This window comes from Rhinatrema bivittatum, chromosome 3 (genome assembly GCF_901001135.1).
Source record: "Rhinatrema bivittatum chromosome 3, aRhiBiv1.1, whole genome shotgun sequence".
Classification (NCBI taxonomy): domain Eukaryota; kingdom Metazoa; phylum Chordata; class Amphibia; order Gymnophiona; family Rhinatrematidae; genus Rhinatrema; species Rhinatrema bivittatum.
Window position 1 is genome coordinate 321,243,956 of NC_042617.1, and position 18,713 is coordinate 321,262,668.

The 18,713-nt window shown below is 45.7% G+C and overlaps 1 protein-coding gene across 1 annotated transcript in view; it reads left to right on the forward strand.

The window, feature by feature from the left end:
* The window catches only part of CDK19 (cyclin dependent kinase 19), a 529,893-nt gene that overhangs the window by 423,147 nt on the left and 88,033 nt on the right, over positions 1-18,713 (forward strand). The window contains exon 7 of the mRNA XM_029595265.1: positions 11,457-11,600. Within this exon, the coding sequence (XP_029451125.1) occupies positions 11,457-11,600 (144 nt within the window). The remainder of the gene's footprint in view (positions 1-11,456; positions 11,601-18,713) is intronic.

An 18,713-nucleotide genomic window follows, 5' to 3' on the forward strand; every position in this document is an offset into this window, starting at 1 on the left:
AGACGACTTCGTCCCACATGCCTCACCTCAATATTCGCTTTTTCCACCAGCCTCGGGAAAATGGTGACCGCCGCATCTGCTTGCCACTCTCCCCGGCGTCCCCGGAACGGCTATGGCAAGGCATTCCACCATGATTCACCTGAGGGCCTCCTAGGGCTCGCGCGCTACCCACGTTTATATTCCAACGGCACGAACTTTGGGGGCATCCCCCTCGATTGACGTCACAACATCTGGGTATTTAGCCTGCCCATTTGCTGACTGACTTTGAGTTAGCAAGGATTGGACTTGTCCGGTCTAAGCTGCTCTGCTGCTTCTTGCTGCTGCTGGAAGCTCTCTTCACCCTCCGGGGTTCTACTGACTTGGGTACCCGCTCCTCGAGGGCCCTATGCTTGTTTCCAGGTGCCTTTCCAGTATCCAGATACTCGCTCCTCGAGGGCTGAGTTGTCTACCTTGGTGCCTGCTACTATAACTTCTATCTGCTGGGAACTCCACCATTACAGCTACAAGTAATGTGAGTAATCTAACATCTACCAGTCTGTCTCACCTACAGCTCCTCATTGAAAATCTGCATCGGAGCTCCCTATACCACCACTGTGGGACGGGTCTCCTCAGCCGAGGACCCACGACTGCTGCTGCAGGAATCTACTCTTTACTGCCACCTCTGGTGAACTCTACAAGCCTTACAATAAAAACTATCTCTGTGTTTGTGTATCTGAGTCTAGCCTGGTACTGCAGTTCCCCGCAGGGCTCCTCCCAGTGGGAGTGGCCATCACTGCAGCACCTAAGAATCCACCAAACACCTCAAAACCATAATAGAGTGTCATCATCAGATGGAGCTCGACATGGAAAACTTATGTCAGAGTTTCTAGAAACTTTGACTGGCACACTGAGCATGCCCAGCATGCCCTAGTCCATGCAGGATCCCTCTACAGTCCCTCTTTTTCTGCGGAGCTTTCGTCTCACAGTGTTGGAGACTGTGCTCTTTTCTTCTGGAAAACATTCCACTGTGGGATTTTTTTGTCCTTTCCAGCACCCGGTCCCTCTCAGTTCCCCTTGCATTAGTCAATCCCTGCAGCGCTGTAAGTTTTTTCTTTTCGCAGTCGGTTCCCGCAACGGTGGTGCTTCGGTGCCCGCCAGTCTTAGACCGTTTCGTTGCTATCGTTATGGCGTCGTCGGGTTTTTGTAGGTGCCCCCTGTGCCCCTGGACTATGTCTATCATGGAGCTACACAATGTGTGCATCCTTTGCCTGGGAGCATCCCACAATGTTCGGGGGTGTCCTTTTTGCAACCAAATGACCCCCAAGGGCTGGCATGCCCACCTTGATAAGATGGAGAAGCTGTTTGGTTTGAATAAATTCAAGCCTTTGATGTCTGCGTCGGTGTCATCTATGCAGAATGATCGGGAGGAACCAATGGACACTGACTCCTCAACATCGGTCCCTCTACTGGTGCCACCAGAAGAGAGGGGGGTGGGGGATCGACTGTCTTCGATATCCTCTAGGTTGAGGACGTCTGCATCTTCGACTTCCACCTTGGCGCTGGGGAAAGACCTGGCCAAGCATCAAGCAAAAGCTCGTAAACATTGCCACTGGTCTCCGACAAGAACCGGTGCCAACTCCGAGCTTGTGTTGGCACCGGTTCTTGTCGCAATGTTCCCAAAGCATCCATGTGGTGAGGAGATTGTACCCTCCATCGATGCCAGGGGTCCAATGTGGTCCCCACCTATCCTGGTGTTGGATAGGTGGGGACCACATCGGCTCCAAGGAAGATTGGCTGGTGTATATTACTAATGTTTAAAGTGACCGCATGGAACAATTTTATATATAGAGGAAAAGACCTCAGCACTGGTATTTTTCTGAAAAGATTTAATCAGAGTGTAAACCAGTCATTGATTCAAAATCAAGCCGATACTGTTCTGTGTCTAAGAACCATTATTGCAGTCTTTAATACATTACCCGATCAATAACAATTCAAATCACAACCTCTTTAGCGCTTAACAAAGCTTTGATTTTGAATCAATCCATTTTTGTGCTGATATTTGAGAAGAAAATTGAAATTTTGAAGTAAGTTGTATATGTGTCTAACATTTTTAAGCTATCAAAAAAATACAGAAAAGAAAAAGAAAAAATATATTTCTAATAAAAATGAATCATTAGAGGTTTTTGACCTATGATTGCAACGACTGGTTTACACTCTGATTAAATCTTTTCGGAAAAATACCAGTGCTGAGGTCTTTTCCTCTATATATAAAAATTGATCCATGCGGTCACTTTAAACATTAATAATATACACCAGCCAGAGTTTAATTGTGCGTTGAGTAAAAAAGAACTTTCTCCGATTAGTTTTAAATGTGCCCCATGCTAACTTCATGGAGTGCCCCCTAGTCTTTCTACTATCCGAAAGAGTAAATAACCGATTCACATCTACCCGTTCTAGACCTCTCATGATTTTAAACACCTCTATCATATCCCCCCTCAGTCGTCTCTTCTCCAAGCTGAAAAGTCCTAAGCTCTTTAGTCTTTCCTCATAGGGGAGTTGTTCCATTCCCTTTATCATTTTGGTAGCCCTTCTCTGTACCTTTTCCATCGCAATTATATCTTTTTTGAGATGGGGCGACCAGAATTGTACACAGTATTCAAGGTGCGGTCTCACTATGGAGCGATACAGAGGCATTATGACATTTTCCGTTTTATTCATCATTCCTTTTCTAATAATTCCCAACATTCTGTTTGCTTTTTTGACTGCCGCAGCACACTGCACCGACGATTTCAATGTGTTATTTATTTATTTATTTATTTAATTAATTTCTATACCGGCTTTCACGACCAAAGGTTGCATCAAGTCGGTTTACATTTAACAAGTCGTGTAATAAACATAGAACTAGGGTAATTGAACTGGTGCAATAGTTACAATGAACAAGGAAATTACCAACTGGGATAGGAGGAATAAAGAGAAAAGGGACAGGAATATTTACATAGTAAAACGCATTTACAGTGGGTATTTACAAACAGCTCGATCCAGTAAAGTCCGCGGGAGAGCGGACGAACGCCCGCTCTCCCGGCGCGCGCACCGGCCCCTCGCCGGTGCGCGCTATCCAGTATTTAAATGAGGCGACGCGGTGCAAACGGGGAAAAGGAGGCGCTAGGGACACTAGCGCGTCCCTAGCGCCTCCTTTTGTCAGGAGCGGCGGCTGTCAGCGGGTTTGACAGCCGACGCTCAATTTTGCCGGCGTCGGTTCTTGAGCCCGCTGACAGCCACGGGCTCGGAAAACCGGACGCCGGCAAAATTGAGCGTCCGGTTTTCGGCCCGACAGCCGCGGGCCGAATTCAAAATTTTTTTTTATTTTTTTTTTTACTTTTTTTTACTTTTGGGGACCTCCGACTTAATATCGCTATGATATTAAGTCGGAGGGTGCACAGAAAAGCAGTTTTTACTGCTTTTCTGTGCACTTCCCTGGCGCCGGAAGAAATTAGCGCCGACCTTTGGGCGGCGCTAATTTCTTAGAGTAAAATGTGCGGCTTGGCTGCACATTTTACTTACTGGATCGCTAGGGAATACCTAATAGGGCCATCAACATGCATTTGCATGTTGAGGGCGCTATTAGGTGCCGCGGGCGGGCCGCGTGTTTTCCTCCCCTTACTGAATAAGGGGTAAGGGAAAACACGCGTCCAGAGCAGGGTGACAGTGCGCTCCGACGGAGCACACTTTACTGGATCGAGCTGATAGTATGCAATAAAGGATCTGTGTCAGGAGGATGTCGAGAGCTAAATGCAGTCAAGGACGGGGAGGGGTATGGGCTGGTGGGGTTTACACTAGGATAGAGGGAAGAAGGAGGTTAGGGGTGACAATTGGTGGTTATTATCCACTATGACACCTAGATCTCTTTCTTGGGTTGTAGCACCTAATATGGAACCCAACATTGTGTAATTATAGCATGGGTTATTTTTCTCTATATGCATCACCTTGCACTTATCCACATTAAATTTCATCTGCCATTTGGATGCCCAATTTTCCAGTCTCACAAGGTCTTCCTGCAATTTATCACAATCTGCTTGTGATTTAACTACTCTGAACAATTTTGTGTCATCTGCAAATTTGATTATCTCACTCGTCGTATTTCTTTCCAGATCATTTATAAATATATTGAACAGTAAGGGTCCCAATACAGATCCCTGAGGCACTCCACTGTCCACTCCCTTCCACTGAGAAAATTGCCCATTTAATCCTACTCTCTGTTTCCTGACTTTTAGCCAGTTTGCAATCCACGAAAGGACATCGCCACCTATCCCATGACTTTTTACTTTTCCTAGAAGCCTCTCATGAGGAACTTTGTCAAAAGCCTTCTGAAAATCCAAGTATACTATATCTACCGGTTCACCTTTATCCACATGTTTATTAACTCCTTCAAAAAAGTGAAGCAGATTTGTGAGGCAAGACTTGCCCTGGGTAAAGCCATGCTGACTTTGTTCCATTAAACCATGTCTTTCTATATGTTCTGTGATTTTGATGTTTAGAACACTTTCCACTATTTTTCCTGGCACTGAAGTCAGGCTAACCAGTCTGTAGTTTCCCGGATCACCCCCGGAGCCCTTTTTAAATATTGGGGTTACATTTGCTATCCTCCAGTCTTCAATGGATGATTTTAATGATAAGTTACAAATTTTTACTAATAGGTCTGAAATTTCATTTTTTAGTTCCTTCAGAACTCTGGGGTGTATACCATCCGGTCCAGGTGATTTACTACTCTTCAGTTTGTCAGTCAGGCCTACCACATCTTCTAGGTTCACCGTGATTTGATTCAGTCCATCTGAATCATTACCCATGAAAACCTTCTCCATTATATAACATGAGTGCATATACGTGCGTATGTTATAAAATGGATGCGTCTTTAGATGCAAGGCAGCAAATGCGTGCACATGTGCGCCCGCCCACCTGTTTAAAAGTTACCGTCCCTGTGTACATCTTCAATCTGGAAAGGTATCTTAGTCCTTTGCTCTATTATGCAAACTTTGCTGACTGGCAGAAGAGGCTCTCGTAAGCTTTTGATGCTCTGTAAAGTAGTTAATTCTGTTAACAATAGAAACCCTTTCTTATTGTCATTTTGGAATGTATTTCTAAATATTAACTAGAGTATGATACCACTCTATCCCTTTAGTGAGTGACACTTAAGTAACTGAGTGGTTAAGCTTCTAAGACAGCACACTCTCTGCATGTCAATCCAAGGGTGCTGCTGTACAGAAAACAGTTTCTTATTTCCAGAAAGCCTCTGTAGCTTTGTGCTGCATTTGTAAATGAGTTAAATGTAATACCTACCTACAGACTATCTGGGTGTGAGAGGCTAAAATAGTGGAGACTAGAAGGTGCTGACAGAAGTTATCCAAAGATGGTGCACATGACCACAGATGTCCCTTCTTCAGGTGTGATAATGGTATAATAGTTAATTCTTAAATCCGGCCAATAAAAGGATCTGTGCGGCACTGGATAATTAATTCTCACAGGACAAGCAGGATGGTAGTCCTCACATATGAGTGACATCATAGGATGGAGCCCAATCACGGATCACTTTTGTCAGAGTTTCCAGAACTTTGACTGGCCCCTACTGGGCATGCCCAGCATGGCACCAACCCTGCAGCCAGCAGGGGTCCCCCTTCAGTCTTCTTTTTTCCGCGCAGCAGTAGCCACGCAGTTAAGGAGCTCTGCAGAGATTCCTGACAGGAATTTTCCTCACGGAATTACTAAAATTTAATTTACCCCACAGGGTTCCCTCCTTCAACTTTTTCAAGCCGCGGTACTCCAGTAAGTTTTTTACCCATTTTCCATCGATTACCGTTGAGTTTGGCCCTCGCGGCCTACTGGCCGTCGACCGTACCACGGCTCAATTTTTTCATGGCCATGGTGTCGGGGTTCCTCCGGTACCCAGACTGTAATCGCACCATGTCCATCACAGACCCCCACAAAGTCTATGTAATGTGTCTCGGATGTGAGCACAATGTCCTAACCTGCACCAAATGTGCCCTAATGACACCAAAAGGTCGCAAGGCTAGAATGGAGAAAATGGAACTTCTCTTCCATGCTCAAACCCCGACGCCATCTATTGCATCGGCGTCTTCAGAACTGGCACCGTCAACTTCACGCCAGAATCGACCTCTGACCGGTGACCATCCGGCATGGACGACTTCTCGGCCTTTAACACCCTCTACTCCCCCTCAGGACCGCCTTTAACAGTGTTCCCTCCGGCTATGCCTCTGCCTCCTTCTTCTGTTCCGGAGCCGGGGCTGCTTGCTCCAGGTCTCCGAGAAGAACTGGACCGGAAGGTTCAGGAGGCCATCGACAAGGCGATGCATCCACTCCAAGTTCCTCCGGCACCGACACCGGTACCGATAGCGGAACCAACCACCGACCCGATTCCAGCAGCGTTGGCACCGCTGCTCTCGAGGATGGACGCGATCATGGCCGCTTTTCCACCGATGGACCCTGGGTCACCGATGGCTCCAGTGCCCTCCCCGCTTACTTTGTCATTGGGAGGAGAAACACCGTTCCGCATCCCTCCATCTCGAGTTCTGCCGATGCCTTAGCCATCGATGCTGATACGGCCGTCAGTGCCACCGATCCATCCATCGGTGCCGATACGTCCGTTGGCGCCACCGAGCCATCTATTGATGTCCTCGATGCCTGCACCGGTGCCTTCAATGCTTTCATCAGTGCCTCCAGTTATTCCTTCGAGTCCTTCGGAGCCTAGGCCAGGACCTTCAGGGATCCCACTGCCCCGTCCTCCTCTAGTCCCTAGAGGAGCAGGTGCTGATCCCTATGATACCTGGACTGATGATTCTTCACCAGACACCAACGATTTGCCTTCACCTACTGAAAGCAGAAAGCATTCTCCTCCAGAGGACCTTTCCTTTATAAATTTTGTGAAGGAGATGTCTGAATTGGTTCCCTTCCAATTTCAGACGGAACAGGATGATAGGCATCAAATATGGAGTTGTGACAATTCCTGAATGCTCCCAAGGAAATAACCTCCATCCCTATCTACCAGGTTCTTCTGGATCTCCTCAAAAAGAACTGGGAACATACTGGCTCTGTTGCTCCAGTCAACAGGAAAGCTGTCACCACCTATCTCGTACAGTCAGCTCCAGGCTTTCACAAACCTCAATTGGATCATCAATCTGTGGTTGTAGAATCTGCCCAGAAAAGAGCAAGGAGATCAAAACCTCACACTTCCTTTCCCCCAAGCAAGGAACAGAAATTTCTAGATGCCATTGGTCACCATGTCTTCCAGGGATCAATGCTCATCTCCAGAATTGCCTCTTATCAGCTCTATATGACCCAATATAATAGGGTCTTATTTAAGCAGATACAAGACTTCAAAGACTCCCTGCCTCAGCAATTTCAAGATCAACTCCAAACCCTAGTAAACAAGGGTTTTGAGGCAGGCAAGCATGAGATCAGATCATCTTACGATATCTTTGACACTGCTACCAGGGTATCTGCAGCTGCTATCTCGGCAAGACGATGGGCCTGGTTCAAGTCTTCCAACCTTCGCCCTGAAGTACAAGACAGATTATCCGACCTGCCTTGCGTAGGAGATAATCTGTTTGGTGAGCAGATTCAACGAACGGTGGCGGAACTCAAGGACCATCATGAGACCCTAAGACAGCTCTCTCTGATGCCTTCTGAGTACTCTTCAAAACAGCCCTTCCGAAAGGACTCTAAGAAGTCATTCTTCCCCCCGAAGAAATCCTACCCGCCTCCAGCTAGAACCCGTTCTACGAGACCGTTTCAAAAAACCCAGTCTCGTCAGACACAAAAACAAAAACCGCAAGCACCTCCTCAACCAGGTCCTGCTTCTGGTTTTTGACTCCTGCATAAAGAGCAGCAGCCAGCTTCCATTGCCCCACATACCAGTGGGAGGTCGATTGTGCCATTTCAACAACAGGTGGCACTCAATCACCTCAGACCAGTGGGTCCTGGCGATAATTGCTCAGGGTTATCATCTGAACTTTCTCTCCATTGCACCGGACTCCCCACCTCTACCAACGTGGAGAACATCCAATTATTCCATCCTTCTGGAACAGGAGGTCTCCCTCCTCCTCCAATCCAAGGCAATAGAACCCTTACCATACTCTCAGCACGGCCTAGGGTTCTATTCCCGGTACTTTCTAATCCCCCAAAAATCGGGGGGTGTTCGTCCAATCCTGGACCTATGTGCCCTCAACAAGTACCTCCAGCGAGAAAAGTTCAAAATGGTAACCTTGGGCTCTCTTCTTCCTCTTCTACAAAGAGGAGACTGGCTCTGCTCTCTAGACCTCCAGGACACATACACTCATATTTCAATAATTCCATCCCATCGCAAATACCTGAGGTTTCTAGTAGGCCCCAAGCACTATCAGTACCGAGTGCTTCCATTCGGCCTCGCTTCTGCACCACGAATCTTCAAAAAAATGCCTCGTCGTGGTTGCAGCCTTCCTCAGGACTCAAGGTGTTCACTTCTACCCCTATCTAGACGATTGGTTAATCAGGGCTCCCACTCAGCAAACTACTCTGTCGTCCCTATGTCTTACCTTACACACTCTAATTTCGCTCGGATTTCTTGTCAACTACGACAAATCCTGCTTAGTCCCATCTCAAACCTTATCGTTCATTGGGGCAGACTTGGACAACTTGCAGGCAAAGGCTTTTCTGCCTCGACACCGAGCTCTCAGTCTTGTGTCTCTTGCACACCAGCTGCAGTCTCAGCACTTCACGACTGCACACCACTTTCTCATCCTCCTGGGACACATGGCGTCCTCAGTTCAGGTCACCCCAATGGCCCACTTAGCCATGAGAGTCATGCAGTGGACTCTAAGGTCACAATGGACTCAATCCATTCAGCCCCTGTCGACCATTGTCCACATAACCAACTCACTCCATCAGTCTCTCGCCTGGTGGAGAAATCAAGTCAACCTCCTCCAAGGCCTGCCCTTCCAGGCTCCAGACCCTCAAATAACTCTCACCACCGATGTTTCCAACCTCGGCTGGGGAGCCCACATGGCTGATCTGCAGACACAAGGATCTTGGTCTCCAGAGGAAGCCAAACACCAAATTTCCTGGAGCTTCGAGCAATCAGATATGCTCTCAGGGTTTTTCAGGATCGCCTCTCCAATCAAGTCATCCTGATCCAGACAGACAACCAGGTGTCCATGTGGTACATCAACAAACAGGGAGGGATGGGCTCCTACCTTCTGTGTGCAGATCTGGGCGGAGGCCCTCTCCCACTCGATGTACCTCAGGGCCATCTACTTGCCGGGAGTGGACAATGTGTTGGCAGACAAGCTGAGTCACACCTTTCAACCGCACGAGTGGTCTCTCAACCCCTCAGTAGCGAACTCGATCTTCCATCAATGGGGTTATCCTCAAATAGATCTCTTTGCGTCACCTCAAAATTGCAAAGTAGACAACGTCTGCTCTCTCACTCGCAGCCACACTATCAACCAAGAGACGCGTTCTCCCTCTCATGGGCATCCGGTCTCCTATATGCATTCCCTCCACTTCCACTTCTCTCAAAGACTCTCATGAAGTTACGTCAGGACAAGGGAACCATGATCCTGATAGCACCTCACTGGCAGCGCCAAGTGTGGTTTCCAATACTTCAGGATCTCTCCATTCGCAGGCGCATTCCCTTGGGAAAGGGCCCACTTCTAATCACTCAAAACGGCAGGTGCCTACGCCACCCCAGTCTTCAAGCCTTGTCCCTGACGGCATGGATGTTGAGGTTAATCCTTCAGCCACTTAACCTTTCTGAACCAGTTTCCCGTGTCCTGATTGCTTCACGCAAGCCTTCCACGAGAAAATCGTATTCTTACAAATGGACCAGGTTTACGTCATGGTGCTCTTCTCAGTCCCTTGACCCCTTTACCTGTCCAATCACGAAGTTTCTGGACTATCTCTGGCACTTGTCAGAGTCAGGTCTAAAAACTTCCTCCATCTGGATGCATGTCAGTGCGGTAGCCGCCTTCCATAAAGGTATCGGGGATGTTCCCATATCAGTACAACCTCTTGTTACACGTTTTTTGAAGGGCTTGCTTCACCTCAAGCCTCCTCTGCATCCTCCAGCCCCTTCTTGGGACCTCAACCTAGTTTTGGGTCGGCTCATGAAACCACCATTCGAGCCTCTTCAGTCCTGTGACCTTCGATATCTCACATGGAAAGTGATTTTCCTTTTGGCAATCACTTCCATTCGCAGAGTTAGTGAATTACAGGTTCTAGTTACCTATCCGCCTTACACTAAATTTCTGAAGGACCAGGCAGTACTCCGCACTCACCCTAAATTTTTGCCTAAGGTAGTTTTGGAGTTTCATCTCAATCAATCCATTATACTACCTGCCTTCTTTCCCAGGCCCCATTCCAATCCAGGAGAGTAGGCTCTGCATACCCTTGACTGCAAACGGGCTCTATCATTCTACCTAGACCGTACAGCTGCCCACAGGAAAAGCACTCAATTGTTTGTCTCTTTCCATTCTATCAAATTGGGCAGCCTGTGGGAAAACCGACTCTCTCCTCCTGGTTGGCGGACTGCATATCCTTTTGCTATCAGCAAGCAGGTATTCCACTTCAAAACCGTGTTAAAGCACACTCTGAGAGGGCCATGGCGACTTCAGTAGCACACCTACGCTCGGTGCCGCTTCCTGACATTTGCAGGGCTACCACCTGGAGTTCTCTCCATACCTTTACAGCCTATTATTGCTTAGACAAAGCCGGAAGACAGGATTCCATCTTCGGCCAGTCTGTCTTGTGCATCCTATTTACAACGTGACGTACCAACACCCTTCCGCCTGCCCGGTGGGGTTCAGGATGCCCTTGGCCAAATTTCGTCCCAGGTCTAGTGCCTTGCAGCCTGAGTACATTTGGTGCATACTCGGACATCCTCATGTGAGGACTATCATCCTGCTTGTCCTGTGAGAAAGCAAATGTTTTTTTACCTGTAACAGGTGTTCTCACAGGACAGCAGGATGTTAGTCCTCATGAAACCCGCCCGCCGCCCTGCAGTGTGGGGTTCGTAACGCTTTCTTATTTTATTTTTGGCACTACCTGTAGCTTTTTAACAAGACTGAAGGGGGACCCCTGCTGGCTGCAGGGTTGGTGCCCTGCTGGGCATGCCCAGTAGGGGCCAGTCAATGTTCTGGAAACTTTGACAAAAGTGTTCCGTGATTGGGCTCCATCCTATGATGTCACCCATGTGTGAGGACTAACATCCTGCTGTCCTGTGAGAACACCTGTTACAGGTAAGCAACATTTGCTTTCTCTCAACAGTTCTGTCTCTCATGCCACATTTTGTCTCCATGCTTTCCTGTGCAGATGGAATTTGACACCAAAAAACTAAATTAACTTGCAGCATTCCTTGCATAGTAATGAACAGAAAGGAAGATGCTGCGGCATGGTAGCTCTACCACACTGGCTGTCTTTCTGTTTTTCCCCAGATATCTGGGCAATTGGCTGTATATTTGCGGAACTGTTGACATCAGAACCTATTTTTCACTGTCGTCAAGAAGACATCAAAACAAGCAACCCTTTCCATCACGACCAGCTGGACCGCATTTTCAGCGTGATGGGCTTCCCTGCAGGTAACTCCTTTTCATATTTTGGTTGGTGCAGACCACAAGAACATTTCACATGTCTACATGCCATGTGCATGACCTACAAGGCACACTCGTCTTTTACATATGCATACGTTTCCATTTACATCCGTAAGCCTTACCTATCTGCACCTCAAATAAAAGGATCTCTCCTATTCTCTTCCAATAACTAAAGAGGGCTCATGACTTCATGTCCAGGTAACAGGAGCAGTTTGTTCAGATTAAAGTGTTCAGATTAAATTAAAGACTTGAATCTTATTGTAAAAGCTAGTATTAACTACATTTTAAGTATATGACTGATATTGCATAGGAATATGCATTATAAAAACAAACATATGTGTTAACATTTTATGATGCCTGGTTTTCTTCCTTCGTCCAGAAATTTGCACATGATTATGACATTTGTTATGTGAATTCCTGTATTGTAAGTACATCACTAGAGACTGGAGACAGTTTTTCTCAATAAAAAATTAGGCAAGATGGAAGGGCGTGATGATGTCATCAGCAAGTATGACTGCCTAACCCGAGCGCTCCCGGCAAACCTGTGTAATCTGTCTAAATCTCCTGCATCCGTCTCCCACTTGCGTCTCTATTAAGCAGAATCTTTGTATCGCCCGTATGACATAGTGAGGGCAAAGGTAGCGCCGGCGCCATTTTGAAGATTGGCAATACGGCCCGCGTGCAGGAGGTCGCTCCCGGACCCCCGCTGGACTTTTGGCAAGTCTTGTGGGGGTCAGGAGGCCCCCCCCAAGCTGGCCAAAAGTCCCTGGGGGTCCAGCGGGGGTCCGTGGGTGATCTCCAGCAGGTGTGACGTCGGGAGCCAGGAAACAAAATGGCGCCGGCGCTACCTTTGCCCTGTCACATGATAAGGGCAAAGGGCCACCGGCGCCATTTCTCAACGCAGCCGTGGCCAGAGAGAGAGAGGGAGATCGCGTTGGGAACCCCCAATGGACCCCAGGTAATTTAAAACATTTTGGGGGGGTTCGGGAGGGTGGGGGATTTCTTTTAAAGGTTCGGGATGGGTTTTAGGGTTTTTTTGGTGTGCCGGTTTTCCTGCCCTCCCCCGATTTACGATTTTTAACAATTTTTTAAAACAAAAAAACCCGACGATAAGATTTCCCCCCCCCCAGCCAAAATCGATCGTTAAGACGATCGATCACACGATTCACACCTCTACCGCACACTGTTTATCAGTGAATGAGTCCCTTCAGGACTATTTCACCCTCAAAAAGGGTTCTGTATCGTCGGCAGGCTCCCTATGGGAGTGTTCTAAAATAGTAATGAGAGGCCGTTTCATTGCTCTGGGTACAGCTTTGCGAAAAAAGAAGGATAAGCGTAGATTCGAGTTATTAAGAACTTTAAACATACTGGTGAGGGAACACCAACGTAATTTTCATGCTATCATATTGCAGAAGATACGGGCAGTACACACAGAATTAAATCTGTTAGATTCCTCCAGTATAGCGCACGCCCAAGAACACATGAAACAAAAATATTTTGAAGGGCACAATAAGGCTGGTAGGATACTAGCTAGGCAACTAAAGCAAAGGGCTATACAGAATAATATTGCGAAAATCAGAGACTCTAACGGCCAGATTTATACCACCACTCAGGATATAAGGGACTGCTTCTCTAAATTTTATTCCCTCTTATACAGCAGAGACGAGGCGATTTCTACTGAATCTATAGCACAGTATCTCACATCGGTCACCTTACCCAATCTGATAGAACAGCAACAATCCTTCCTAGACGAACCCATTATCCCTCTGGAAGTTCAGAGTGCCATTAATGATCTTAAAATCGGAAAGTCCCCCAGGTTAGATGGGTTCACAGGTAGTTATTATAAGAAATGTAGTGCTCAGATAGTGGGACCTCTTACAGAATTTTTTAATAGTTTACGAGGGTGAGAGACTTTACCCGTCCATTCCAATATTGCGGGAATTACGATTCTTGCAAAGCCTGGGAGAGATCCATCACAATGTGGGTCTTACTGACCGATTTCCTTAATATAGATCTAAAGATTCTGGCGAAGGTACTGGCAGCTTGCCTTAATTTGTTTCTTCCCAGCTTAGTCAACAGAGATCAAGTTGGATTTATCCCACAAAGAATGGCGGTGGACAATGTCCACAAAGTTACAGACATCTTCTGGTGGGCTAAAAAAGAAAATATACCTATGGTGGTATTGGCCATCGATGCTGAACAAGCTTTTGATTTAGTGCACTGGGAATTTCTGTTCACAACCATGGAAAAGATGAGATTTGGTCTCATGTTTCTTCAATGGGTTAAAAGTCTGTATAAAGATCCCATAGCGCGAATAAAGGTAAATGGAGGGTATGGTGACACATTTCTTGTTCAAAGAGGGACGAGACAGGGGATACCCATTATCCCCACTACTGTTCGCTCTATTTCTGGAGCCTTTTGCCACAAAGGTTCGTGACTCCGATCTGATTGAGGGGATCAGGGTAGGTAATCTGCATTTAAAAATATCACTATTTGCAGACAACATCGTACTGACCATCACAAATCCCGTTGCCTCCCTTCAAGGTGTTACAGATGAAATGCATGTCTTTAGTGCCATATCAGGCTTCAAAATTAATTTAGACAAATCCGAACTCCTAAATGTATCCACTGACCAGGCCACAATACAGAAATTGAGATGCCAATATCCTTTTAAATTAGCTTCAAAATCAATTAAATACCTAGGAGTACACATTGGTCTGATGTGAGTGATTTATTTCAACTTAATTATAAACCGTTACTCATAGCTATACAGAGAGTTATTAAAAAATGGGACAGAGAACAATTCTCTTGGTTTAGGTGCATTGCCGTCATAAAAATGAACATGCTGCCTAGATTCTTGTATTTGTTCATTACCTTACTGGTTTTTCTAAGCTCTGTCATATTACGCTCCTGGCAAAAAATATTATTTGACTTTATCTGGCGAAGGTGCCCATCCAGGTAATCTTGTCGCTTGCTATATCAGCCACGAGATAGAGGTGGTTTGGGAGTACCAAACTTAGAATGATTCTGCATAGCGGTGCAGCTCACAGCGATTCCAGATATGCACTGGCAATTGTCTGTAAAACAATGGGTGTCCTTTGAAGAACTGATAGTAGGGGGCATGCTGTTAGCAGCTATGGCATGGCAACCCCGTAGCACTTGGGTAATAACGGGCCCCATACCCTTACCGCTTGCTACCACCATGAAACTGGTTTAAATGGAAGGATCACTTGGTGGGCAGCCAGGGCCAGTGCAAGGGTATTAGGCACCTTAGGCAAACCTTACAGTCTGGCGCCCCCTCCCCATATACAATTTTAAATTATGCATTTGTAACATATTTTACATGAAAAATGACATTCTGAGGTAAAATTAATATACAAGTTGTTGTGATAATTTCATGCACTGTTGTGATGCCAACAAGAAAACTTTGCATCTTGGAATTCATATGGCATCATACTTATTTGATATATTTCGGCATGGTCCTCCCGTATCAACACAGTACTACTTGCCAACACTCAAAGAATAACAACCCCACCTATGAAAAATAATACCACAAATATTACACCAGAATCTAAAATATCAATACACCTCCTATCACAAATCTGCTTCACTTTTTTGAAGGAGTTAATAAACATGTGGATAAAGGTGAACCGGTAGATATAGTATACTTGGATTTTCAGAAGGCGTTTGACAAAGTTCCTCATGAGAGGCTTCTAGGAAAAGTAAAAAGCTTCTAGGAAAAGTAAAAAGTCATGGGATAGGTGGCGATGTCCTTTCGTGGATTGCAAACTGGCTAAAAGACAGGAAACAGAGAGTAGGATTAAATGGACAGTTTTCTCAGTGGAAGGGAGTAGACAGTGGAGTGCCTCAGGGATCTATATTGGGGCCCTTACTTTTCAATATATTTATAAATGATCTGGAAAGAAATACGACGAGTGAGATAATCAAATTTGCAGATGACACAAAATTGTTCAGAGTAGTTAAATCACAAGCAGATTGTGATAAATTGCAGGAAGACCTTGTGAGACTGGAAAATTGGGCATCCAAATGGCAGAAGAAATTTAATGTGGATAAGTGCAAGGTGATGCATATAGGGAAAAATAACCCATGCTATAATTACACAATGTTGGGTTCCATATTAGGTGCTACAACCCAAGAAAGAGATCTAGGTGTCATAGTGGATAACACATTGAAATCGTCGGTTCAGTGTGCTGCGGCAGTCAAAAAAGCAAACAGAATGTTGGGAATTATTAGAAAGGGAATGGTGAATAAAACGGAAAATGTCATAATGCCTCTGTATCGCTCCATGGTGAGACCGCACCTTGAATACTGTGTACGATTCTGGTCGCCGCATCTCAAAAAAGATATAATTGCGATGGAGAAGGTACAGAGAAGGGCTACCAAAATGATAAGGGGAATGGAACAGCTCCCCTATGAGGAAAGACTAAAGAGGTTAGGACTTTTCAGCTTGGAGAAGAGACGACTGAGGGGGGTTATGATAGAGATGTTTAAAATCATGAGAGGTCTAGAATGGGTAAATGTGAATCGGTTATTTACTCTTTCGGATAGTAGAAAGACTAGGGGACACTCCATGAAGTTAGCATGGGACACATTTAAAACTAATCGGAGAAAGTTCTTTTTTACTCAACGCACAATTAAACTCTGGAATTTGTTGCCAGAGGATGTGGTTAGTGCAGTTAGTATAGCTGTGTTTAAAAAAGGATTGGATAAGTTCTTGGAGGAGAAGTCCATTACATGCTATTAAGTTCACTTAGAGAATAGCCACTGTCATTAGCAATGGTAACATGGAATAGACTTAGTTTTTGGGTACTTGCCAGGTTCTTATGGCCTGGATTGGCCACTGTTGGAAACAGGATGCTGGGCTTGATAGACCCTTGGTCTGACCCAGCATAGCATTTTCTTATGTTCTTATGTTCAGGAAAACAGAACAGGCCAAGCTACTACAGATCCCTACAGAGAAACCACATGCTAAAAGAATACTTCATCTCAGTCTTTGCATGCAGAACACAAACCCTCACCAAATACAGAATATAGCCACATAAAGTATAAATAGAAATGTGCAGACAAAAACTGAACTGTAAAATACATCTCGCCAGACTATATACAGTGTAAGAATGGAAAAACAAAAATTTCACCATTTCTCGTGAAACAAATCAATAAAATCAAGATATATAAATCATTAATCATAATTATAAAATCATACAAATAAAATAATTTCAAAACAACTGATGAATAGAATATCCAATAATTAAAGACTCATGCAAATTTTGAAAGCTTTACCAAACACCAATCAACTATTTCAAACAGCAGACACATCACATACTACCCAATAATTAAAATGGTAGTCAATCAAGAAAAATGAACTTAAAAAGCCACCTTTACTTACCCTCTCCAGCAGTTCTCCTACTCCTTTCCCTTGCAGGCCACACCAGAAGCAGCAGTAGCTGCTGAAGCTGTCCTCACAGTCCTCTTCCTTAGGGACCACAACCAGTCTCTTCTCTCTCTCTCACACACACACCAGTCACACCCTCAGGACCAGTTTCTGTCTCTCATACACCAATCATCTCCCCAACCAGTCTCTCTCTCTCTCTCTCTCTCTCTCACACACACACACACACACACACAAGCACACACATACCAGTCATCTCCCTGATCATTCTCTCTCACACATACACACATCACCTCTCTGGCCAGTCTCTCTCAATCACACAGTGCTCTTGCTCTCTCTTACTTACACACAGGCTTTCAATCACACACATGCTCTCTCTATTTCACTTACACAGAAGCTCTCAATCACACACATGTTCTATCTCATTCACAAACAGGCTCAATCACACACATGCCCTCTCTCACATCCACAAGCCAGCCAAAAACATGCTCCATCTCTCTCGCACACATACATTCACACACACAAGCACCCTCCCTGACTTACTTATACACCACGCTGATACAGAAGCACCCTCCCTGTCTCACATACACGAAGCACCCTCCCTGTCTCACATACACATTACACTCTCACAGAAGTACCTTGCTTTCAGACTTGCAGCATGATTTTTCACTTTTACTAAAAGTGAAAGTGATGCTCCCAACTGTTAAATAAGAAAACCACGTTCCTATCAGAAGGTGAAATGACACCCTTCCTTCAGATTCTGTCCTCCCAAGGGACAGCCACCCACACCGGACAGCTTCTCTTGTTTTACGCTTTCAGGCAATAAAGCAAGTGTCTTTCTTCAAACTATCAGTCGTATGATTATTCATGTGGGAGATATGGAACAGAAAGACATCCTTAGTCAGCTTCCCTTTTAAATGGGAAGATTCCAGGCTTATGGGCCAATACAGTACAGAGCGCACTGTTATCCCGGGTTTGGACGCACATTTTCGACGCGCTAGTTTTACCCCTTACACAGAAAATGCGTGTCCAACCCCCCCCCCCAAAAACTAATAGCGCCCGCAACATGCAAATGCATGTTGATGGCCCTATTAGTTATTCCCGCATGATACAGAAAGTAAAATGTGCAGCCAAGCCGCACATTTTACTTTTAGAAATTAACGAATTTCTGCCGGCACCGGGGAGGGTATACAGAAAAGCAGAAAAAACTGCTTTTCTGTATACCCTCCGACTTAATATCATGGTGATATTAAGTCGGAGGCCCCAAAATTTAAAAAAAAATCAAAAATTAAAAAAAAAAAAAAAAAATCAGCCGGCAGCCTGCTGGTCGGAAGATGGACGCCCAATTTAGCCAGTGTCCGTTTTCCGAACCCGTGGCTGTCAGCGGGCTTGAGAACCGACGCCGGAAAAATTGAGCGTCAGCTGTCAAACCTGCTGACAGCCGCCGCTCCTGTCAAAAAGGAGGCGCTAGGGACACGCTAGTGTCCCTAATGCCTCTTTTTACCACGGGCCCTAATTTGCATCTTCTTCCCCCCTGAATCGCGCACACAGGAGAGTGGCCTGTGCATGCGCCGAGAGAGCGGGCACTCGCCCGCTCTCCCGTGACTTTTACTGAATCAGCCTGTATGTCATTTAAAAATATACATTTTCTAAAGGCTTAAAAAAAAAAAAAAAAAAAAGCAAAACCGTTT